Source organism: Chenopodium album, chromosome 18 (genome assembly GCF_948465745.1).
Source record: "Chenopodium album chromosome 18, dcCheAlbu1.1, whole genome shotgun sequence".
NCBI lineage: Eukaryota > Viridiplantae > Streptophyta > Magnoliopsida > Caryophyllales > Amaranthaceae > Chenopodium > Chenopodium album.
This window is the reverse complement of record NC_137851.1, coordinates 50,364,921-50,390,574: the sequence shown is the minus strand read 5'-3', so window position 1 is coordinate 50,390,574 and position 25,654 is coordinate 50,364,921. Positions and strand designations below refer to the sequence as shown.

The 25,654-nt window shown below is 33.7% G+C and overlaps 1 protein-coding gene across 18 annotated transcripts; it reads right to left on the bottom strand.

Moving 5' to 3' along the window:
• Nucleotides 1-5: 5 nt before the first annotated feature.
• Nucleotides 6-25,044, bottom strand: LOC145592527 (uncharacterized). 18 transcript variants are annotated; one of them, XR_014102442.1, is made up of 14 exons: nucleotides 24,905-25,044; nucleotides 24,309-24,410; nucleotides 24,076-24,171; nucleotides 23,904-23,978; nucleotides 18,054-18,117; nucleotides 16,640-16,798; nucleotides 15,186-15,305; nucleotides 10,619-10,678; nucleotides 8,808-8,918; nucleotides 8,662-8,735; nucleotides 1,920-2,010; nucleotides 1,801-1,838; nucleotides 792-1,672; nucleotides 6-686 (listed from the first exon to the last, which is right to left on the bottom strand). XR_014102442.1 is itself a non-coding variant. In XM_081649027.1 (13 exons), the coding sequence occupies exons 9-12, from the start codon at nucleotides 8,663-8,665 to the stop codon at nucleotides 1,554-1,556; spliced, it is 252 nt and encodes an 83-aa protein (XP_081505153.1). In that variant the 5' UTR covers nucleotides 8,666-8,735; nucleotides 8,818-8,918; nucleotides 11,498-11,560; nucleotides 15,186-15,305; nucleotides 18,054-18,117; nucleotides 23,904-23,978; nucleotides 24,076-24,171; nucleotides 24,309-24,410; nucleotides 24,905-25,039; the 3' UTR covers nucleotides 6-686; nucleotides 792-1,553. The 18 variants fall into 18 exon arrangements, 4 of the variants coding, with proteins under 4 accessions (XP_081505153.1, XP_081505152.1, XP_081505151.1 ...); XR_014102437.1 differs by lacking the exon at nucleotides 10,619-10,678 and adding an exon at nucleotides 11,498-11,560 and having other exon boundaries at nucleotides 7-686; nucleotides 15,186-15,319; XR_014102439.1 differs by lacking the exon at nucleotides 10,619-10,678 and adding an exon at nucleotides 11,498-11,560 and having other exon boundaries at nucleotides 7-686.
• Nucleotides 25,045-25,654: the final 610 nt, after the last annotated feature.

The following is a 25,654-nucleotide window of genomic DNA, read 5'->3' as shown; positions in this document are numbered from 1 at the left end:
TTTTTTTTTTTTGTTAAATGTAGTTTTTTTTATGCAATTTGGAGTTTAGACTCTTTAGAGTCTAGAAATATTAGATTGCTGTACTGCTGTAGTGTTGTTTTTAATTTAAGTTTGAAGTTTGATGTTTGAACCTTTAATTTTCATTCTTGGTTGCTATTGTTAATAGAATCAGAGTGTTATTTCAGAAAAAAAAAAAAAAAAAAAAGAACATTCATGCTGAAATAATCTACCTAAAATAGTTCCCCAAAAATAGCCCAACGTTCCAGGAACTTTAGACCTCACGTTCCGCGTTCCCGTCCCCGTACCACGTTCCAAAACGTTCCACGTTCCGTGCAACGTTGCTCTAAACTAATGCCATAGCATTTAAATATCGGCATCTAAGATCTCTAGGACAACCGATGAACGATGGATGCAAAATAACAAGATGTCCAATCTTTGAAGCATCCGTTTCTCCACTTGTTACACTATCAAGAATACCTTGATAGAGATCAGCTCTTATTGTATCCTGATTGTTTCTAAGGAAATCGAGCCTTGTGTTTTCTATTTTTACATACATGTCCACGATAAACTGTTGGAAGCATCTACCTGCTCTTAGAAGCATATTTGTGGTCGAATTTGCAATTTGTAAGCATAATATTCTCGTGGAGAGATACACTTATCGGCTCTTGTTCTGCGTTGAATAGCACCTACATGTTGAAAAAGAAATAGCAATTAATCAAGATGCACAACACACTTTTTTTTTTTTTTTTTTTTGGTTTAAAGCTTTGCAAATGTGTATAGCATGAACTTACATGATGCTTCTTCATCCAAAAAATCTTGTATGGTATGAACTGCACAGGAATTTAAAGGATCTGCAACCGACGTGTTTGACGGGTCCCAACAGTAACTCGCTTCTTAAGATTTTGTGTCCAACCACATTCACCATGGGGGAATAACAGCGGATATTGTAGCGGGTCATAGCACCCATAATAATGGCATATACGATGAGGTTCTGCAGACTTTCCATACACAAGAACATGTGGAGTGGTGATCTGGTTAGAAGAGATATTATCTAGCCACACCACAACAACTTCATCTGAGAACGGTGCATTATAGACACGCTGATCTAGAATCGTCGATTGGTTTAAGACAATTTGCGTATTTTCATCTATCTTTAGTTCCCTCAATGATCTAAAAAATCTTGCATAAGGATTCTTCTCACTAACTTTCATCAATATACAAACAATATCTTCTCATACTTGTGGAAAACATTTAACTCGATTTTGAATCTCGTGCTGTCCGTCATAAAAATAAAGCTGAAAGGATTTAGGCTGATTATCATTAGGAAGTAGATCTAGAACAGAGTGATATATTTGCCCGTGCATTTTGAACACATATATTCCTTTATATGTTGATGATTCAGTCTTGCCGCCTATAGAACTATAAGCAAAGAGGTTGTTGTACATCCGGCTATATTGTTTGAAATGCCTAGCATCTTCTTCTTGTGACATAAATAAGCGGCATAACTCATCAGGAAATTCATTTGTTGCAATATTAACCTCTCCATTGCAACATCAAAAGTGTAAAGTTTCATACTTGAACTTCTTTGCATTACAATGCAAACAGTAGTGTATATTCCCAAGGTTGAGAGGACCTTCTGGTAAAGGTTGCCCAATGATAGCAGCTGGTAAGACTGCGGATTGTAAAGAGAAAACAAAATATATTTAACAATAACATGTGCATATAATAAGTTTCATTTGTTAGAAAAAAATGCTAAATTTACTGAATTTATAAATCATAATCTACGATAATTATATTTACCTTCTCGACGGGGGTTTTTACGTCGTTCTCGATTAACCCTACACGAGAAATGATAATTAGTTAAAGTAAACCTATTGTATCTTTAAGACGTTACATAATCTCATTAACCTAGTGAATACCTTTGTGTATTCATGGCTGAGGAACCTTCAAAAAAACATTTACGCTTTGTTGAACTTCGCTGACATGTACGTGAAGAACCTCCGATTTCATCTGACAAGTTATAACAGTTAATATTAAAAACAACATACTGATCTCATAAGTAATTTTGATGTAGCTGTATAAGAGAAAAGATAGCTAATGATGATTAAAAGGTAAGAGATCATGTAACAATATACTGATTTCATAAGAGAAAAGGTATGTTGATCTAATTTTCTTAAGTGATCTCACAATAAAAAAAAAAAAGTTTAGTTATCTTTTGTTTTCAAAGGGTTTAGTTAAGTATATGACATTTATGTGAATAACTTCCCACTCCATCTCAAAGCACGGATAATGGAAAAGGAGAAAAGGTTATTTTAAGTATGCAGTACACATATTTTTTTGTTATTGAAATTATAAAATACTTGATACTTACAAATTTTTAAGCTATATCTATGATTAGAAAATTGATCATTTGATAAGTGTATGTAAATAGAAGTTATGTCACTATATGTTAAAGACTAGTTTTTTGTGCATTAATTCATGTTATTTTATACGCTTTTTTTTCTTTAGGGTAGGATCTTATTATCTTTCTGTTATACTTTTGGGTCCAGTCTACTGCTACTTCTTTTCCAAATTTGGGGCATACGGCGTTGACTACATCATCATCTAGGTTAAATTATTTTTAAAATGGCTTTAGTTACAATTGTAACAGATAGCATTTGGGCGATTAGCTTCACATATACTCAATTTGGGCTAGGTTGGTTCTAAACTGAAAAAACCAGATCGGTATAAAGGAGAAAAACACATGGCATTTGAACTCAGACATATCAAAGTTTCACACTTAGCATAGGCTTGATATTGTACTTCATCTAAAATTCCAAGAAACAAAGTCTCCAGCTTTAGGGGTTCAGAAAAGAATTATCCATATGGCTTTAACCTAAACAAAATCAGTAAGCAATATTTATTTGTTATCCATTTATTTAGCATTTAGAGAACATAGAACCCTTTTTGGGGTTTTAACTTATTATGCTTTGCTTTATTTCTTTATAGATTAATAAGTTCGAGAGCTTGGAAGCTCCCCTGTTTATTAATGGTACAATATTATTTGAGTTTTTGGTTCAGCTGTTAAATATGTTTTCCATTGATTATTCAATTGAATTTTCAAATTTGCTAGGTATGTGATAGATGCAATGATTTCCAAAATAGCACATAGTACATCTGGTCAATGGAGGCTAGAAATTGTTATCTGCTTAACATTAACACCATAGTTAGCCATTGACCTATTTTATGTGTCTCGAGAACATAGAAGACCAGGAGCGATCAAATTGATCTTGCTTCCCATTACCCTTCATTCATGGCATGATTTATCAATAGATTATTGTGTTCGTGATTATTATTGGTAAGTAATGCTCCCAAGAATTTACTAAAGTATTGGATTGGAATGTTTTGTAAAAGGTAATGAGTTGGACGCACCCATGGGTGATGTAGACAATGTACAGAAAAGGAAGAAGGGAAAGAGGAAGACGTAACCAATTAAAAATATTAACAGTCTAAGTAGTACCAAGAATTCACTTTTAGCATCTCATGTGTAAAGAATTATCTTTTAATATCTTTTCCCCTCATGGGATTAAGGTGTTAAAGCAGAAGATCTTTTTCCCTTCCTTAATTTTTTTTTTTGTGTGCTTGAGCTTAAAGGAGTCATGTGTGATTTTCAATAATGTATGTTTTGTAAAAGATGAAGGAAAAAAAAAATTAAGGCTTTGATGAACCAATTATAAGTTTATAAGTTTATGTTTGTATAATTAATTTTGTGATTTAAATCTTTATGTAATGTTGTCATTTACAATTAGCATTTAATCATGGAGATTCATAGTTCCTATCTGCTGGAATATTATTATAATGTCATGGTTGATGATTCAAACTGTGATCATTACTTGAATTTTGTTCCGGATGTCTGACATATGGTGTTTTAAGCAGGATGATATATAATACAATTTACTTATATTTGGATACTCTAGGAGTAGGCAAAGAAAATTTGAAGGTCTATGTGGTAGGCAGCTCTTGTATGGTTAAGGAAGAGCGAATCAGAAAATTGGACTGTGAGTTTAGGTATGCTGCTTAGATTGGACTTGGATTTTTTTGTTAATGAGGCCAGTTTAATGTCACTTAGTGTATACAAGATTGATAAGATTAAGGCTGAGATAAGAATATGAAAAAGTTTGTTTTTGAAATAGATTTTATTTAGATTTACTTGTATAATAATTAGCATTTTAAGAGCTATGGCTCAGCAAAAGATGGTGAGTGAAAGAAAGATTTGTCCAAGCAAGAAGATTCGCCAAGAACTGGTGGTTGGGAATCTTCAAAGTCTTGGGCTGGGTCTAAACCAAAACAACCTTCACCCGTGTGGGGTATAGTTAAAGAGGCAGGTAAAAATGTAGGGTGAAAGGAAAGTGATTCCAAAAAAGATCTTGCTTCTGGCTCCGGAGAAGTTGGTGGTTGGTCAGCTTGGGGACCAAAGAAGGATCTTCCGCAGCCTGAAAGTTCATCAAAGGCAAATGACTGGGATGCATCAAAGTCTTGGAGTAATTTTAATTCAAAAGAATCCTGTAAAACCTGGGTAAACCAGCAAAATAAACTGATGGTGCTGGTTGGAAGAAAAATGATCGTCAAGGAGATTTTGGAAATTCGTCAGGAATAAGTGGCTGGAATGATAAATTGATCAGGGAAAACAAATCACATTCAGAACAGTATCAGTGTACAAGTTCTAAAGGCTGGAATTCTACTGGAAGAAAGGATGCCGAGCTCGAAAGTAATGACTGGGCTGTTAAGGGAGAGAAGAAAAAGGATTCTATTGGCCTGGATTATCGAGTAGAAAAAGGCAATGAACAGGTTTGGAATATTGCTAGTAATGTTGGTGTTAAGAAGTCTACATGGGATAAATTGTTGGCAATCCTTCGAAGAAGGCTGATCAAAGAAGTTCGGGCAAATGGACTAATGATAGTGCAAATGAACAAGATTGTGCGAGACAAGGAAAATCTAAGGTAAAAGTCATAAAAGGTCTGGTTGTGACTCGGGGACAGTCTAAAGAGCCATGCTGGGAAAAGAACGACGACGAAAATGATGGTGGATGAGGTTCTTCCAAGTTCAATCAACTGGAAGCCGGTAGAAGTTGAGATTCCAAAACGCAAGAGAGCAATGTTCAGTCTTGGGGACAGTAAAATTTGAATTATTTTTATATGTTGCATAATTAAACTTAATTATATAATTTGGTTTTCACTAATTAAATTTTTTTTACTACATGATGGCTCTGTGATCAAAGTTTTTTTTTTTCCTAACTCTATTTTTGATGTAAATCCTATGTAGCAGATATATCATGTACTCGTTTGACAGTATTTCTACCTTTTTTTTTGTGTCACACTCTGACCTTTTGTACACTTTGAGGATTTTGCAAGCATTTTGCAATCTATAATACAAAATATTTATGAAAGATGTAGGATATTCAGTAGTGTACATGAAAAATCTACAGAAATTCAATCAAAAGTATTATTTTATTGGAAACATAATAAGCAATTTTCTATCGATTTTGTTGCAAATAAAATTAAATATCAAAATACAGCAAAAAAAAAAAAAATGGAATACCATGAGATAATTCTTGTCTTTGATGTATTCTAAATAGTAATTGTGGTCATGTATAATTTACATTGATCATTGATTTTTCTAATCAAAACACATCTTTCTTTTCACATATACATAACAATTTGATTTTTTTACATTAAATTCACTGTTTTCTCTTGTGGTAAACTTTAGAACAAAATTGTATTTAATTTTCAACCAACATGCAAAATCCTCCAAAATCCCAACTTGTTCACGTTGGAATACTTTTCCCAAGTTGTTCGATAGGAGTCGGCGTCTTTTGTAAGATATTGATTCCATTCTTTTCATGTAAACACCAACTCCATTTGCTTCAATGCCAAACTTGGGTGTTATTTAGGTGTTTGATTGCCAATATTCATATGATACTTTATATTGACAATACACCTAAATTATTATTAGAAAACTCTAATACAGATATGTTTCTTACGCAGTGAATTCAACCGCAAGCTACATATTTGTATTAAAGTTATTACTATAGGGATACATTAGCAAAAACTTTGATGCTAATTTCCCGTTTTAGCAATAACTTTGATGCTAAGTATATAGGTATGGGTAATTTGTAATGGTATTTTAAGATAAGCTAATATTGTTCTTTGGTTGATAAGAGGAAGGTGGGAGCTTTTGGTATTTTGATTTGAGTTTTCAGACATTTTGCAAGTTAGGTAATTAGAAGTATATGATATGAGCTGAAATAATGGTTGATGGTGTGTACATTGGGGGGGATATGAAGCTGTTTATTTATAGGCAAAATATCACAAGTGTTTAATAAGTTTTTATCTATATATTTTAATGTATATACGTAATAATGGTACAAATTTATAAATATTTTTTCACTTTTAAGTGTTGTAGATTACATTGAATGGTGGAGTAAAGCTTCATTTTTCTGATTTATTGTATTTTGTATAGATTTTTGTAGACTGTGCTCAGTGTGTGGTTTGGAAAAGTTTATTTATCAATGTAAGGTCTATATTGAATCTGTGTATGCTTTGTTGGTTAGCTCTTTTTTTTTTTTTTTTTTCGTTTTTCCTTTGGTAGAAGGCTGTGAATTAAATTTGTAATGTAGTGATGAAATCAGATGATTTCATTGTTTGACCAAGCCTTTTTTTTGCATATGATTGTCCCATTTGTGAAGGAGAATCATACTGTGTCTATGCTATACTCCCGAGTATTTATTATTTTGGAATTTTTTTGTTTGTATTTATAATAAAATGAATCTGTACTCTTTTATAATCACCTCATAATCAGGTTTATTATTTTATTTTAAAAAGCTTATATCTTCCCATGCCATAGGAATTGAAATGCTTACTTAGTTTCTGAAACAATGGGTTAGTTCACATTGTTTAAAGTTTGCTTTGATTTTGGAAAAGTAGAATTGTCTATTGTTGAATTTTAAAATTTGAGTTTAGCTGATATCATTATAGAGATCGGATTGTATACCCAAATCTTACATTGATTCATTGAATCGATATTATAAGTTTTTTTTTCAGTGCAATGGTTCTGATTTTTATTGGTCTTTATAGCTTGCCATGCCTGAATTATATACATTACAACTTTTTAAAGAGAAACTTTAATCATACGCTGTATTTCTGCTATTTGAATAAGGGTGCTTTAATCATAAAATGATATATATTCTGACATTTCACCCCATTCAAATGCTTTAATCAGAATTGATTTTTAAACATGACATCTTCACAAGTCCAGTATACTATTTACTGTATAAGATTCTTTGCTACAGAAAATATATTTGCAGTATGTTTCAAGAGTTTATAAAAGGAAATAACGGTGCATGGTTTGCATTATTTCAATTACCTCTTTACTATCAGCTTAAAATAATTGAGTTTTTCCTATCTAGTTTCATACAATCTATAGCTTCTATTAATTTTCATTCCTTATAAATTTTAAGTAATCATTCTACACATTTAATGTCCGTTTCATGGGTATTTTATGTATATTACCTCAAAGTTTTCTGTTTTTAACCTATTTTAATCGCCAAAAACACATAAATGAATCCAGATTCAATTATTTTACTTTCCAATTAAATAGAGTGTTGAAGATACTAATAGATATATCTTTATCACTATTCTTAATTACAAACCGACGGTGAAGTTGATGCTAGTGGCTAAAGTCGACTGTGAAGTTGACGCTAGCCTCCGCCAAATTTCCTATACTGCCACTCTATTATAAGAGTTAGGCCAGTAGTATGACATGTGCCGGTTTAAGTGAATACTTTTTGCAATAATATTTATTCTACTAAAAAGTATTTACTTAAGTACATCGTTTTAAAATTCCAATTTTCAGAACGATGTACAAACATAGCTCATAGATTATTGTGTGATGTGATCTATTTTTTAACAACCATAATATAATTATTGTTGTTGAAGATGTTACGTCAGCTAGGGCTTTTTTTTTCCCCAAAAATAGGTCTTCGCAATTTATAATGGTTGATCACATTTTGAAATTACAAGCTCGAAATTATCTATGTATTAAATTTCTAAGTTAAATTAAGTATAAATCAAATTTTTATAACAAAATAAGAATTAGAATTTTATGTATATCAAACCTGTCTCAATTCTATAAGTTGATTAAAATTATGTCAATTCTATTTGGTGTTATGTCAAACAAATAAACTAATAAATTGATGTAGAATCCACTATAAGCTTACTACATCAATGGCTCTACTTTGTCTATGAAAGTACTCTAATATTGTTTTTTTTTTTAAGCATCTCTGTTTATGCTGTTGTAATTAAAGTTCCAATTTTTTATCCTTATTTTTCCTTTCATTTATCCAATAAGTATCTACTTACTGAAAGGATCGCATGGCAATTGTTCTATAATTTGGATATAGAACTTGAAGCGTCCGAAATAAAATTCAAATAAAAATACATATATAATTTGCATTTCCACCACACAAGCACACATTATACCAAACATACTGTTAAAAGAATCGGTCATAGAAAAACAATTAGAAACACACACTAATCCCTGATCATCACACTTTCTTTGATCATGTGTAACAGCTCCTTGATATATTTTTTTTTGATACTATCATATTCAAATGAAATTACTTACCCATAGTATTCCCACTGTATACTTGAGAATTCTGCCAGCGATTCTCCCTCTTCCTGCGCTTACTGGAACTGGTTCTGTGTATAATAAATTACATATATAAGAAAGAAATAATCTTTAACACAAGTTAGCTTAACATAGAGACTTACAGTGCATCACGTTCTTGTGTAGATACTTGTGAAGAACTATCGAGTAATTATTTCCAATTCATGCAGTCCTCGATCTGAGTGTTCAAAGGTGCTTCTAAATGACGCTTCATTCTGCATATATCGTCAAGATCCCTTTTAAGAATAAAAATATATCTTTTATTTTGTTGTGACACTGTCAAACGTAAACTAACAATAATAATTCCAAACTCTCGTAAACAAAAGATCAACTGAGTTTAAAATATACAATATCATAATATAGCAAATCAATATTTAAAATGAACAAATATACATGGTAGATTAAATTTACTTGAAAAGTGTTTTTGTTTTCATATAGACAAATAATATTATATTCTTACAATAGAACAATTCATGCCTATAATCTCTTACATACATAGTACAAAAACATCAGTACCTAATAAAAGGCTTAATATTAATTTTAATCTAATTATATAAACAAAACAGGTTCTATGTCTATTGATCCCAGATTACAGCAATAATTACATCAGCTGAATTTTTGTCTTTTGCCAACAGTTTTGAGCTCTTGTAAACCACTAACCAAGCGTGTACTGGTTTTAGGAACACCAGAACTTGAACTATCTCCACTACCCCCCGATCTTCGGTTAAATAAAACAGTATTAGATGTGGTGTCCAATCTCTGAATGCTGTCGACCTCAAATTTGCTACTATTAATTTTGGCTGCATCTACTAAATCAGTGTGCAGATGGTGAGATTGTTTAGCTCGACACTTCCTTAATAGCATAAAATTATCACGAACCAAAGAACACCTCTTATTGCTAGCCAACGCCGCATCAAAATTAACATCTATAATTTCAAAACCATATTGTAACGACAGGAAATTGATCGTTCTCCTTGCTAATTTTTGTTCAACCTCATTCAATTGAGGAGAAGGTTGCTAAAAAATACATCCTATTTTACCACCATGATGATGACATTCTACAACAACCCAAGACATATAACCTAATTCTCTGTCCCAAACACTCTCTATAGGACTTACAATAGCACCTGTCTTGAGAATAATAGTTTAAAGTAGCTCAATAAAATCTATCATTATGGATTTGCTATTCCCAAGAAGTCCTACATCCATAACTTGTTTTTCGTCAAGTTCTTCCTTAAGAGGAACAGTGCAACCCATCTCAACAAGTTTACGCCTGTATAAATTTTCACACGTGCGATGCATCTTAACCTTTCCATAACTAACATCATCAACCGTAAATTTATAATACGTCATCAATTCTAGTACACTCTTTTTAGCTACAACTTCACGTGACTATTCTATTGTATCAGCTTCATCGCCAATGAAGAAAAATTCCTTAGAACTGTCATATAACTTAATCGATAAAGATGCACTATTCTTGGTTCCATCTATATAGCCATACACCGGATTTTGAAGATGGGGATGATTAGTGATCCGTTCTATCAAAGACTGAAATCTAATAGCTATCCTCATTGATTTAGAGTCCGTAACCTGTATTTAGGAAATGATGTACTTATCAGTCCATTTCAGCTTTAAAAATTTTCCAATTAAACAAGATTAACTACACTTACTAACAAATGTATTGTAACACCCCCAAATCTCCCTCTACGGAAATACTAGTATAATACATATAATTATACCGTAGAGATAGACTTAGGCGTATTACCGCCGCGTGATTACGCAAGGCTACTCAACTTACTAACAAAACCATACTTTGCAGCGGAAACTTCAAAACTCTCCTTTATTAATAATAACTATGAATAGAAACCAATGTTATAAGTACTCAAAAATAGATACAAAGACCAAGATTCCCAACTTGGTGAAACCAATCCCGGGACTCCAATGCATCAATTTATTCACTCCACCTGAAATAACACTGCTTACCATTACGGTAAACAGGGCGAACCAAAACAAATAAGAAGTACGGGTTAGCAAATATGCTAAGTACGGTAAGTGCAAGATAATTAAATTCAATTTATTTGCAAACATGCTTTTGAAATCAATTCCAATAATTATTCCAATAATTCCAATCTCATGATTCAAAACCAATTCTCAATATTCAAATCCCAATAATCAATAAAACCAATTCCAATTATTTTAAAACCAATTAAACCAATTTAACCAATTCCTCTCCCAAGTGTGCACACCCCCAGGCTAGTCTCCTTATGTTACAAGGCTATCCTTGAGAAAAGACCCGGTCATACAAAGTCCAAGGCCTTATCAATAAACCAAATCCGCATAGTGGGATTACCAACATGCTTATAAAGCATTAATAACAATAATTCAATGGTTCAATAAATCCTTTTAATATCCAATAGTTCCAATATAATTCAAACTCCTTTTTAATAATTCCACATACTTTCAAAATCAAAACCTTTTAAATAGATACTTGAGAATAAAATCTCATATTAATAACTTTTCAAAATCAATAACTCTTCCTTGAAAAACCTTTTATTTAATTCAACAAACCTTTTAAAATCAAATCCTTTATTTAAACATGATACATAATCCAAACCATTCAAAACATGATTTAAAAATCAATCATTCAAAATACTTTTATTAAAATCAATACCTTCAAACATAATTTATTTCAAAATCATAATTCAAATCAATTTAATTTAATCACCAATCAACTCATGTAAAACATGTTATTCAAATCAATCACTTTCAAAGGTATCTAACCACCTAAACGTACCTTGATCTTTGCTTAGCCAAAATCACTTCAAAAGAACTCTCAAGTAGCTTGATCAAAAACACCCTACAAATAAATATAACCTTAACTAATATAAGGTTAACAAATAATCACAACAATGAAATTAAAAACCCCTAACTATATGTTCATGAACCTTTTAAATTAATTTTCATAAACATCATTAAAAATCTAATTTATATAATTAAAACTACTCATAATAATTTTTATAAATCCCCCATAATAATAATAATAATAATTGAATAAAAGAAGAGAAAGAGAAAAGATAAGAAACCAAGGAAAAGAGAAGAATTGGATTTTCGTTGGAAAGAATAGGCAGAACTTGCAGAGGCTATAACTCCTTCGATATAACTCCGAATTGGGTGATTCTTGAGCCTAACCTCAAGGATTTTTCGAGAGGAACAATATTCTGTGAAACAGCAATACCCCAAACTGACCAGAAGTGCCCGAAAATTGGCTTCAAAGATAAACGGGATGATTTGTGTAAAAAGAGGAGAAGAAAAGAAGAGAATTGGTGTGAAGAATGTGAGAGGTATGGAGGGGTATTTATAGGCTAGCTCATGCAAGAATTATGGTAAGAGAATTTGGGAAGAATTATGGTAAGTAGGGTTTAAGGGATTACTTGGAGAAGTGAGTAAAGATTTAAGGAAAGTTTTGATATTGAAGAGATTGTGTATAATTGAATATGGAAGGTATGATTGTCATGAAAAATATTAAGGAAATTGGAATTACTTGGGGAATAATTAAGAAAAATAGATGGCAAGAAAATATAATGATTGGATACTAAAAAGATGGAGAATTAGATTTAAGGAAAATAGGAGATTTTAAGGAGATAATTAAAAATACAATTTACCAAAAATATTTTTCCCAAAATCTACATGGAATGGCCGAAATTTTTGAGCTATCCTAAGCTCATATTTTCGGCCCTCCTATTTAGTACTTTAGGAAATTATTTTGCTAGTTTTAAGGAATTAAAATAATTGTGTAAATAATATTTATTGTAATAAATAATAAAATACCAAATATTCACCAAATAATTTAACTAATAAAATCAGATTTTCTTTTAGGAAAATCCGAAATTTATTAGCCAAATAAATGGGATTTTCGGATTTATTAAAATAATAATAAAATATAGCTTTTGCCTTAATTAAAATATCCAAAATATATAAATAATCCGATTTTTAAAATAGGATAAATGGATAATAAATCTTATCCAAAATAATAATTTGTTTTTAAAATACTTTTGGCGCCAAAATTCAAATATCGTTTTGGCTCCAAGATTTAAATAGTAAGTTAAATTACTAAAATACCCTTTTTAGAAAATAATAATTAATTAATTAATTTAGGAAAATACGTATAAAAATACGGGGTATTACATGTATCATAATTTAAAAGCCCGAAGCAAAATGTAACATAAGATCTATTACATTAAATGTAACCTACATCACTCAACACGTAGATCCAAACAACGAAGGAGCAAAACAACGCAGTAACTTGCAAAAGGGTATCGGTGGAAGGGTAACCTAAAGAGAACCTTATTAATTGATTTTGTTAGAAAAGAAGCATCATAACTGCTTCAATAGAGATTGGAGCAAAAAGATGATCAAACTCATGAACACCGTCAATGGTAAAATCAATAAAGGAGAAGGGTATTTGATTACTTATTGTATAAGTGGAAGTATACGTTACAATATTCTGTGAAGGACAATTATCATCATATATATTACGGTATTCTGTGAAGAGATAATTGAAGAAAGGGTATTTGCAAAGGGGTAACCTAGCAAGGGGTATCTGTGAAGGGGCAGAACAAATTTTAAAAGATTATAAATTGTGTTGCTATGACCTTAACTAATATGGTTTTAACTTATAAACTATTTCATAACTAATAGTTTCTAAAATAGTTCATCAACCAAGTCAATCAAGTAGAAAGAGGTATCTGCCACTTGATTGACTTGATTGATGAAAACAGTTTATAAAACTCTCGTTTATCAGCTTTTATCTTGCTCTAATCTGATCTGTTTATCAGCTTTTATCCTGCTCTAAGCTGATCTTATTACTAAGTATAATCCCCTACATCAGACAAACTGACAAACAGGTGTTTGGAATAAATAGGAAACTAATAACAAAGACAGTAGCATTGTGAGAAATTATGAGCACATGAAAATGCATGACTAAATTTCTCGAGCAACATTTGCTGCAAGACAAGACCTTGCTAGCTACATCAATGTAGGAAAAGCTCAGAAGTTCATTCAATGGAAATATCAAATTGCACAATAAAAGGAAATGGCCATTCCAAACTGCACAAATAGAAGTTTATTTCAGATCAAATTGCAAAAATAAATCAGAATATCGTAATATCAACACTATTTATAATTAGAGTACCATAACACCATTCATCCTAGAACAAAAATAGATTGGCAGTTGTAATATCAATACGGGTAGTTGAAAATTAAACGGCATCTATTAATCTATTATATTATATCATTCTAGTAATTATTTACCACTCTTTACAGAATAAAGAAAAGAGAGAAAAGGAATTTGTATCTTCTATTAACAAACCAATCAAAAGATTTACTTCAATCCAACTACAAATTTCAGAAACCATAACGATTTCATTGATATCATAATTATCATTAAAAAACACAACAAAATTCAGGAGATTACACAAGTTGCAATCTATTTAACCTCCTACCAATATCTAAATAGCAACCACCTTCAAAATAACTAACTCCCAGCTTCCTATATACAGCATTCAAAATACAAAATACATTACTTCCTTTAAAAAACTATAATTGGAACATTTACTACGCTGTCTACTACCACAACAAACCACTTATCCAAAATAGTTCATTGACTCCTATAAATTGCCCTGTTGTTATACTTCATTAGAACTGAATCAAGTGTCTCCTTTTCTTTCTTCTTATCTTCTTCTAATCTTTTAAACTGCGAACTACCTTCATTAGTAACCCGCTCCACCTAATTTAGGTATCTAACAAGGTCTTCCACCACAATAGGTGCTTAAGCAATTGCACTCTGCACTCCATTTGCTGCATTTTTCAACACCAAATCAACGATAGCCTTCCTCTGATAAATCTCTTGTTCCATCCCCAAAACTCCCAGTTTCAGAACCTCCATGATACGCTTATGAACTCTACAAAAACTCTTATAATGCGCAATTGCAATTTCAATTTCCTTTGCATTTTCCATCCCTATATATAATGAACAACTACGCACGTAACGAATCCTATAATACAATGAAAACAAATAAGTTAAATTTTTTTTTAAACCTAACTGCCTATATAAAGAGAATATAAATTCTTATAGTAACATAATAAAAGGAAATGCGTGTCATTTTGAGATATGTTGAGTCTTGGTATAAACATATCTATTTAAATGGCCATTCCAAACTAAAGCCTTGATCTTTCCTTTTAAACACCTAGCATAGCCCTGATCTCCACTTTTAAATACAGAGCTTTTTATCCAACAAAAGAAACACACATTCCTATGGCTAAACACAACTTTCGAACCCTCTACTCACCTATAACATATACTGTCTAAAACCACCCATTTACAATCAACACCACTTCAAATAACCAGAAACAACACAAAATAGCAACAAAAATCCAGCACTAAAAGGAAGATAATAGCAATAGTCAATCAGTGAAGCAAGTACCTTGAAAATAGGTACACCCAACTCAATTACAGCTTCACCTAAGACACCATGCTCAACTCTTAACTCAATTATAGCTCCATCTGAGACACTGTGGTCAACTCTTAGCCTTGAAAAAATGGTCTGCAAAGAAAAAGCTGCTGAACTGTTACAGTTTTTACCAGGAATATAAAACTAAGCATGCACATCATAATGTACTCTCTTTTCTGAATTTATCCAACAAATTACATATTTAAATCACGTTACTCATCTATTTTTCTAAATTATAAATAAAGATATCTAGAAGAAAAGTCATACAATCCAATTTACAGTAGAAGGGAAAGAAAAGCCTTTACAAAAACACAAGCTAGCATTGATGTCATATATGAGTGGCCAACAATAGAAGAGTCTAAATATAATTGTGTATATTACAGTTATGACACGAATGGAGTAGCACCCAAACCCATTTTTAAATAAATCAATTAATTTTAGCCATCTATAAAAGCAGAATTCACCATTTCTTGCATATTGTAGAGCAACTAAGGTAAAACACGTAAAACAAGATCATGTTTTTGTCAAGGTAACAATATCAAAGACCCACACTAAAACCAAATACCTAAATCCCGCAACAGCGATGAGATTCAAATACATGAATAAAGAATATAAAAGTATAAACATATACGTAAAATGAACATACATATATACATAACTCAAAAATTGAATACTTAAGTTATCCTTAAGTAAATTCATAACTACCTAATGTATAAATACTTGCTATAATTTTTCATGTCATAAGGAAAGACGAAACTCATGATCAATGCACGTCAGACTATTAGTTATAGAAGAGAATAAATTTTCAATATTGATGAACCAAGGACTATGTAAATATGGGATAAAGAAGCGATTCACTTGATTTATTGATTATTTTTGTTGTAATTGGTTTTAAAAGTAGAACTAACAAGTGTCAAGGTAATGATGAATTATCTCTGCTACATCTGAAATTTCTCCCTCTTTTTCTATGATCTAGATTTTCTTGTTAGGTGTACGGTTTTAAAGCTCTTTTGGTTGTTCAAAACTAAAGTATTGCTTTTGAAAGGCAAGTATCCATTTGAAATGTCAAATATGTGAAGAAGTATCTTGTTGATTCCATTTAAAATTCAGCAGTCAAGAACGAAGAACAATTCAAGCAAAAACCAAGCCCATTATCAGAACACCAATGATCTTGTTGAACCCCGCATTTTTGTTTAGGGTCTCAGAAAGAAAATGGGCAAAGAAAGGCCTCGGTGGTATTGCAAAATTCGCATATCGTCAATGAAGCAAAACAGAAAAGAAATTGGATCATTGACTCCGTTAGCAATATCAAGAAAGCTACGAGAGTTAAATTAGGAAGCCGACCAGTTTATGGAGACATGAAAAGCAACTAGATCAAAAGTTCTAAAGGTAATCTCGGATGTAGAACAGACGAAAACAAGACTTACAGTGACAGAAATGAGGTGAATTGTAGCCAAGAAACTCGAGGATACTACTAGGACAGCCAAATCTGTTACATTTGCTGAGATCAAAGCTTTATCGAGCAATGAAAGCAGAGCATTCGATTGTTACAAAATTCAACAAAATCCAGTCATTTGTATAGTATTCTGCAGTAATTGACAGATGAATGCTTTCAAAAGAATAGAAGAAGAATCTGAGGAGAAACTAATACTCTATTGAAATGCTACGACAATATACCCAAAGATTTTATCAAAAACATTTAGAGCAAGAATCTTGTTATGAGGAATGATTTACAAGTTGGCAGGCAGGAAGAAAGCATTGGTGAAGGCAGAGGAGGGAGCGGGGGAGGAAGGCAAAAGGTGTCATTGAATCAGATGCTACGACAATATAGAGAAAAAGCAACTCCACCACCTAAGAAAAGATCAAAAAATGGCAATGAAGGGAAGAACTTCTTTGCAACTAATAGTTATCACGCAGCACTGACAATGTTCACGAAAAAAGATCTTCTTTCAACACAAGTAATTTAGAATGCTTCGAGTTACTTCCTACAAAGCAACCACATTTTAGGGTGCAATAAGTTATCTTCTAGTCTAGCACTAAATATTGCAAATATAGTTGAGGTCATTAGTCACCAATAAAATAGTCCTAATTGATTAGTCAATTAACAATTTAATCTATTTGCTAGTAATTCTGTCATTCAATTTGAATATGGATTGGTTTCCAATTGATATACAGATCAAATGTTCTTGTTGTTCTCTCACTGAACAACTCTTCTAGTAGTACTTCATTTTGATATGATTTCCATGTGCAGCATGGGTGTTGTGTACTAAATATGGTGGTACGCACAAGCATAAAATTGAAACAAAGCATTACCAATACCACATCAGCTTCAAATAGCAAGCAGTATTAAGGAAGACACTAAAGGTATTCAAGTGTAAATGTGAAGTAAGGGAAAGGTAATAATTTTCCAGATCCAAAGTTACTTATTACAGATTAGTTGCACTTTTTGCAACTAATATGAAATTTCAAAAAAAAAAAAAAAAAAAAAAAAAGAGAGAGAGAGAGAGAGAGAGAGAAGTGATGCAACTAAAAAGAAATTGATGAAGTATTGATAACACATCCTATGGATAAGAAAGGCAAAGCATAGGAAAAAGATACGAGTAATTGGCAACCTGTTCACTGCTAGTTTTAAAGATGTAAAAAACAACTCTTATATCAGTTAATGAAAATCAAAAAGAAAAAATTAAACACAAATGCAGTTTAGGGAAAAAAAAAATTGCTTAAGAAGCACAGAATAGTGTACATGCATAGAGATATAGCATAGTGCACCTACAAATTAGACTCCAATACTGCAAAAAGATAGGTTGACTTAAAAAATGTATCATTAGTGAAAGAGTGAACCTGGGATCGAAGCACGTTCCCGCAATTCTGCTGATAAAGCATCTACTTGCTCTTTGCTTAGGACCTAAATTAATGAAAAAAAAAATCAAGATACATAATGTAAAATTTCAAAGATTAAGTAAAATTAGAAATTTTATGCGACCAGGAATTTTTGCTTGGTAGACTGACACCATGACCACTGCTGACATAACACGTGACAAGCAATTTTCATAAATCATATCATAAATACCAAGGTGGTAACGTATTAAATTCTGTCTACAATATAGTTCTCACATCAACCATGAAGAACAACTTAGCGAGATCTCCTCATCCCTATCTGCATATTTCAGGGCACAGAGAAACAGGTCCTAGCTTCTAACCATGCTTCTCGGGGAAGATCCTTATAGGAAATAGCCTTGATTACATTGCTAACTCAAGATGAACAAGTTAACGAATTAACCTTTTGTTATAAGCAAGTGCAAATTTACATACTCTTGATTTGCACTTTTCATTTTCCTACCCAACAAACACACGAGTAACTATACTAACTACAATATTCACTTTGTTTAAATAGACGCCACGCAACAAACAAGTGCACCCTCATTAAGCAATAACATATTAGCTCCTCACCTATAATTTTTAAGACAAACAAAAAAATGATAATAGGCTTCTCAAAACAAAAATATACAATCATATCACAATATCACTACTCTCTTCGCCAAAAAAAAAATAAAAAAAAAATCACCACCCCTACATGTTATTTACATATTTATTCTTTACAAAAATAATAATGTTCTACTATTACTTCTATTTTACAAAATCATTAAAGCCTCCTCAACGCCTTCATTACCTCTTCCAAAACCACCAATCCAACCTATAGACCACACCTCACCTTAGCTGCTGCCTCCATCAATCCACCATTTCAAGAAGGCAACTCCCTCTGATTCTCTCCCCCGATAACAAGCACTAAATGACAGTTATCACTTAATTCCTGATTCTCCATTCAAGGAAGATAGAGAACAACAATGGAGATAAACCTCAACATCAATCAATCAATCAATCAATCAATCAAAGCCTTAATCCCAAAAGTGGGGTCGGCTAACATGAACCAAATTTGATTATTCCGTGTAGTCATCAACATAAATCTTTCTCCTCCATCCCTTACGATCCAAAACTTCATCCTCACGTAAATCCATGCACTTCATATCCTTCCTCACTCCTTCCAACCAAGTCATCTTTGGTCTCCCTCTTCCTCGTTTAATCCCTCCATGGTCCCACTCTTCCACTCTTCGCACCGGTGCACCCTCGGGTCTCCGTCTTACATGTCCAAACCAACGCAGACGATTTTCCCTTAATTTATCTACAATGCCCGCCACACCTACTTTCTTGCGAATAACCTCATTTCTGATTCTATCTCTTAAAGTGTTTCCACACATCCACCTTAACATGCGCATTTCCGTAACCTCCATCTTTTTAATATGCTCTTTCTTAGAAGCCCAACATTCTGTACCATAGAGCAACACTGGTCTTATGGCAGTCCTGTAGAATTTTCCCTTCAACTTTAAGGGAATGCTGCGGTCGCATAACACTCCCGTGGCCGCTCTCCATTTAAGCCACCCTGACTTAATCCTGTGGGTCACGTCTTGATCAATGTCACCATTCTTCTGGATGATCGACCCTAGGTACTTAAAACATTCACTCATGGTCAAATCCTTTCCATCCAAACTCACCACTTCATTGCTTGTCCCCCTCTGAGTGCCAAAACGACATACCAAATATTCAGTCTTACTCCGACTTAGCTTAAACCCTCTAGATTCCAACCTTTGCCTCCATTGCTCCAACTTGGCATTAACCCCATCCTTAGTCTCATCCACCAAAACGATATCATCTGCGAACAGCATACACCATGGAACCTCATCTTGAATTGGTCTAGTTAATTCATCTAGAACCGTTGCAAAAAGAAAAGGGCTTAATGCAGACCCTTGATGCAATCCGATTGTAATAGGGAAATCTTTTGTCAACCCTCCGCATGTCCTCACATTTGTTGACACATCCCGATACATATCCTTAACTAGGTCTACATACCTTCGTGGGATACCTTTCTTCAACATTGCCCACCAAAGTATCTCTCTTGGCACCTTGTCATATGCCTTCTCTAAATCAATAAAGACCATATGAAGATCTTTCTTCTTTACCCTATAAAACTCCATCATTTGTCTTATCAAATGGATTGCCTCCATAGTAGATCTCCCAGGCATAAAACCAAATTGGTTATCTGAAATGCTTGTGCATGCCCTCAACCTTTGTTCAATCACCCTTTCCCACAACTTCATAGTATGGCTCATAAGCTTAATTCCTCGATAGTTAGAACAATCTTGAGCGTCTCCTTTGTTTTTATAAACCGGGACCAAGGTGCTCTTCCTCCAATCTTGTGGGATCCTTGTAGCCGTCCATATCTTGTTGAAAAGGTTTGTTAACCAATCAATACCAATCTTACCCAAACACCTCCACACCTCTATCGGTACCCCATCAGGGCCAACCGCCTTCTTAGGTTTCATCTTCCTCAGTGCAATCTCCACCTCTACTCTCCTAATCCTTCGCACATACTCCATGTTGATTTCTTCATCACTCATAGAGGTATCTCCTATCACAACTCCATTACTTCCATTAAATAATTCATCGAAGTACCCCTTCCACCTGTCCTTGATGCCCTCCTCTTGCACTAGGACCATTTGGTTCTTATCTTTGACACACTTCACCATGCCAATATCCTTCCTTGCCTCTTGTCTTCTCTTTGCCATCTTATAAATGATCCTTTCTCCCTCCTTGGAATCAAGCTTTTCATAAACCTCCTGATATGCCTTTTCTTTTGCTTGGCGAACAGCTGCCTTTGCCTTACTCTTAGCCTCCTTATACGCTGCAAAGGTTTCATCACTCCTACATTTTCCTAAGGCTTGATAGCATTCCCTTTTTTGCTTAATTACTGCTTTCACCTCTTCATTCCACCACGAAGTATCTCTCTGTACCGAAGTTCTTCCCCTTACTTCCCCTCAGACCTCTTTGGCCACTCTTAGGAAACAGTTCTTCATTCGTACCCAAGTCATGTCCGGATCCACCTCTCCATCCCAATCCGCTTCTTCAATTACCTTTTCTGTAAAAACCTTAGCTTTTGCATCCCTTAGGGTCCACCATCTTATCCTTGGTTCTTCTTGTCTAACTTTTTTCTTCGCCTTCTCTTTCAGACGAATAGTCATTACCAATAGCCGGTGTTGGGTGACCACACTCTCCCCTGGGATAACCTTACAGTTTATGCAACTTTGTCTATCTATGCTCCTTGTGAGCAGGAAGTCTATTTGAGTTGCATTTGCTCCATTCCGAAAAGTTATCAAGTGTGAATCCCTCTTCTTAAACCAAGTATTAGCCAAAATTAAATCATATGATTGGGCAAAATCCATAATAGCTTCACCACCGGCGTCCCTCTGCCCATACCCAAAGCCTCCATGGACACTCTCATAGCCATCTCGGCTCGCCCCAACGTGCCCATTTAGATCCCCTCCAATATATAACTTCTCTGAGTGGTGGACACCCTGCACCACCTCGTCTAGGTCCTCCCAAAATTGTCGTTTCTCTTCTGCATCTAAACCCACTTGGGGAGCATAAGCACTGATAACATTCACAATCTCCTTGCCACATAGCAACTTCAGCCTTATCAACCTATCGTTCTTCCGATAGACCTCGATCACCTCTTTTGCCAACCTCTCATCGAGAACCACACCAACTCCGTTCCTAGCTCCACCATTCCTTGTTCTGTGGCTCGTTTCTTGCCCAACATACCATACCTTATACCCCAAAACCAAGCCTCGAGCTCCTTCTCCTGTCCATCTTGTCTCTTGGAGGCACATGATGTTCACGCGTCGTCTTTTCATTACTTCTACCAATTCTGCTGATTTTCCCGTAAGAGACCCCACATTCCAAGAACCAATCCGCAAACTAAATTCTTTTCTCCCACGCTCCCTCCTGATCCCAACTCCAAGCCCTTGATTATTTGACACCACAATTGGGCAATATGGCGCGTCGCTTCTGGGCGACGACCTAGCAACCCTTACATACTTATCACTGCACCCGGGTCTGGGAAGTGCAGCGCGTCGCTCAGTAGGGAACGCCCCAATGGCACGCCCTTGCTCATTTGACACCACACTCGGGCAATGTGGCGCGTCGCTTCTGGGCGACGACCTAGCAACCCTTGCATACTTATCACTACACCCGGGTCTAGGAAGTGCAGCGCGTCGCTGAGTAGGGAACGCCCCCACGAAAATATCTGTTTGGCTCATGTCATGGGATGTGACGAAGTTTTATACTGGCTGTCACTGGCCTACCGTAACCCTCCTTCTTTATCCAGGCTTGGGACTGGCAGCGGGAAACCCACTGGCGGAGTTGAGATAAACCTCAACATCATGGCTTTAAATTGGGAAGACGGGGAAAATTCATTGTGAAACTAAATATCAAAGAGAATGGACAAATTTGCTCCCATAATCTTATTGTCCCAAAAAAAAAAAAAAGAAAAAAAGGTCGAATTGGAAAGACAAACCTTTCCACTATTAAGAGACAACAAATTATAAAAGGTAAGATAGGAAATCCCAAAAGCTATCTCCTTGGTCCTTTACTCCTGCAACTGATCTATTCTACATCCCAAATACCAAATTCGTAATTAAAAAAAATCTAAATTATGGTAGTTTATCGATGACAATAGTTGAAGGAAGAAAGAGTTGACTACCCTTTGTGCATTCAACTCAATCGAAACCAAAGACCATATTTTACCATAGAAGATCAAGAATTAAGCTAATATCATAACTTGGCAGTGAATGCAAGAGGTAGAGACATCTATATACAGAGATAAAAGAACTCTGAGTAAAAAATATCTGTAGTTAAAACCTTCTTCATTGAAAGTTTGAAACAATGGAGACTCAACATAGCAAGTTGGGAAAAATATTAAGCAGAAAGAACAAACCCCACAATTAAGCACACATTACACATTGTGAATCTGTATAAAGATAAAACTTTGACCTACAGAGTTTTTCAATAGCTAAGCTTGGGTTCACACATTAGAATATAAACCATCAAGATTGAACTTAAATTCCATAAAGATTGAGCCTTTGAGCAAGTATGGGCAATTCGACATATACACTGACTAAATTTAATGCCCATATAAGTATTACAAACTTGGGGGAATCCTAAATTCCATAACTGTATTGTGTAACCAAGCAGATATATGTAAAGAAATGGAAAAGAACTGAAAGGCAATTTTACGGTTTGACCAATAAAAAAATAATAAATGAAAAACCAAATTTATCATGCTCAATGGGAGAACTCTGAACCTAAATTAAAGGGGAAAATGACAAGAATTTCACAAAACCCAAACAATTATTCAATTTTCATTCAAAATTCTGTAAAAATTCACCAAATTGAAGAGAAAGGAAGGATGAATCAACAGATATAAACTTGAGTACACTCACTAATCTGCTAATCCAAGACTGTTTTTAACATTGATAACTTGCAGAAACTATCGTAAGGGAGCTATCAAATATTCAAATGCAGAGAAAATAATCTACTCTAAAAAGAAGTTTTACTGGCAGCAAAACATTGCTAAATTAAGATATATTGGCATATGGAGGAATAAGAACCACTGAGCAGCTAATTCATAAACATATTTTCATCATTAAACAACAATTCAAAGGTTTAGGAGTGGTGACATTGACAAGAATAACTGTCTTGTATTGAAAAAAAAAAAATTTAACTTACCCATCAACAAGTGCCACAACAGATATTAAATGGAATTCAAAATTAATATGCAAAGAAGGAAATATAACATACCAATAATACCAAGGCGATTTCCAGAGTGTTCTCTTCTTTAAAAGTAACAATGCACTCTTTGAAATAACTGCTTCACTGCACCCAGAGATTAATGGAGTTAAACCAGAAATAACCATTAACTAATTAATTAGTTGATAAATAAGTATCCAAATTTAGAAGAGTAATAACAAACCGTTGGATCTCAATGTGTTGAATTTCACTAGAAAATGAGAAGAAATCATAAATTTCTCAAAGTTGCTAGATAGATCTAACAGGCTTCCAACTTGAGCTGTTGTAGTTTAAAAAAAAATAATAAAAAAAAAAACAGCAAAATTTAACAAACAAAAAAAAATCAAATGTAATACTAAATAAATGAAAGAATTAATTAGCAAAATTAAAATGGGTTTTGTTTGGATTTCGTGATACCTGTATTATTAGCAAACAAAAGAGATTTTGATCTGCACCACAATTTTTTTTTTCTTTTTTAATCCAGATGACTAACACCTTCACCAAAGACAAACCGATCAACTGCATGCAACATAGAACACAATTATCAGAAACGATTCGGAAATCTCTAAACAACAACACAAATCAGCGTCCTGTAATTTAAAACAACCAACTCTTCACTTGACTTGAAATTTGTACTACTTAAAAATGAATAAAATGAACAAAAACCCAAAGATCGAAGTAGCCAAACTAAACTTAAGAACTAACCCAAAAAATTAAACAAATTTACACGAAATTATATATTAGCTCAACCAAAAAAGTAAACAAATCTACAATCAAAACTCACCAGATGAAGCTCGAAAAACACTTCAATGGAGACCAAACAGAAAAAAGAAAAAAAAAAGGAAAGAGAAAAGAAAATGGAAAAAATGAGTGAACACGAAATCGAACAAAAACCCAAAGATCGAAGTAGCCAAACTAAACTTAAGAACCAACCCAAAAAATTAAACAAATCTACACGAAATTATATATTAGCTCAACCCAAAAAAGTAAACAAATCTACAATCAAAACTCACCAGATGCTCGGAAACACTTCAATGGAGACAAAACAGGAAAAAAAAAAGGAAAGAGAAAAGAAGATGGGAAAAATGAGTGATGACAAGTGATTTCAGGGAAAAAGAAAAGGAAAAAAAGGACAGAGATGAGGTGGACAGCAATAAAAGTCAGCATACAATGGCAAGACCGTAAATAACTGAACAAAGCAAGGGTATATTCGGTGTCACACTGTCCTACTGTTCATAATGAATAGTTCCGCATATCTTCTCTCTTTTTAAAGAGTGCAGATTTTATAAATGAAATTTTACTTTATTTATAATATTTATTTGTATTTTTCTGGAATTTAATTTCAAAAGCTTCAAATTATAAAGAAATTTTTATGAACCTTCCTTCTATAATTTATGCCCATACACACAAAGCCTAGTCCATATCATTTATTTAATTGGCTCATTATTTTCATGAGGCCCAATATTCCTACTTACCGTACAACTCTCTCTCCTATAAATACCCCATAAATCCCCAAAATTTTACCCACACAAAAGGTTAGTCTTATTCTCTTTCTCCTTTATTTTTATTTTTCTTTTATTTTTCCTTTATTTTCTTTTTCCTTTTTCCTTTCCTACGTGAGTTAAACTCATTGCCGCCAGCCACCATCGGCGCGCCTCCCTGCCGCCACCCCTCTGACCGCGGGCGACCACCAGGCAGCCCAGCCGTGGCTCCCTCTCCTTCCTCCTCCTTTGTTTTCTTTTGCTTAGTACTTAATTAATTTG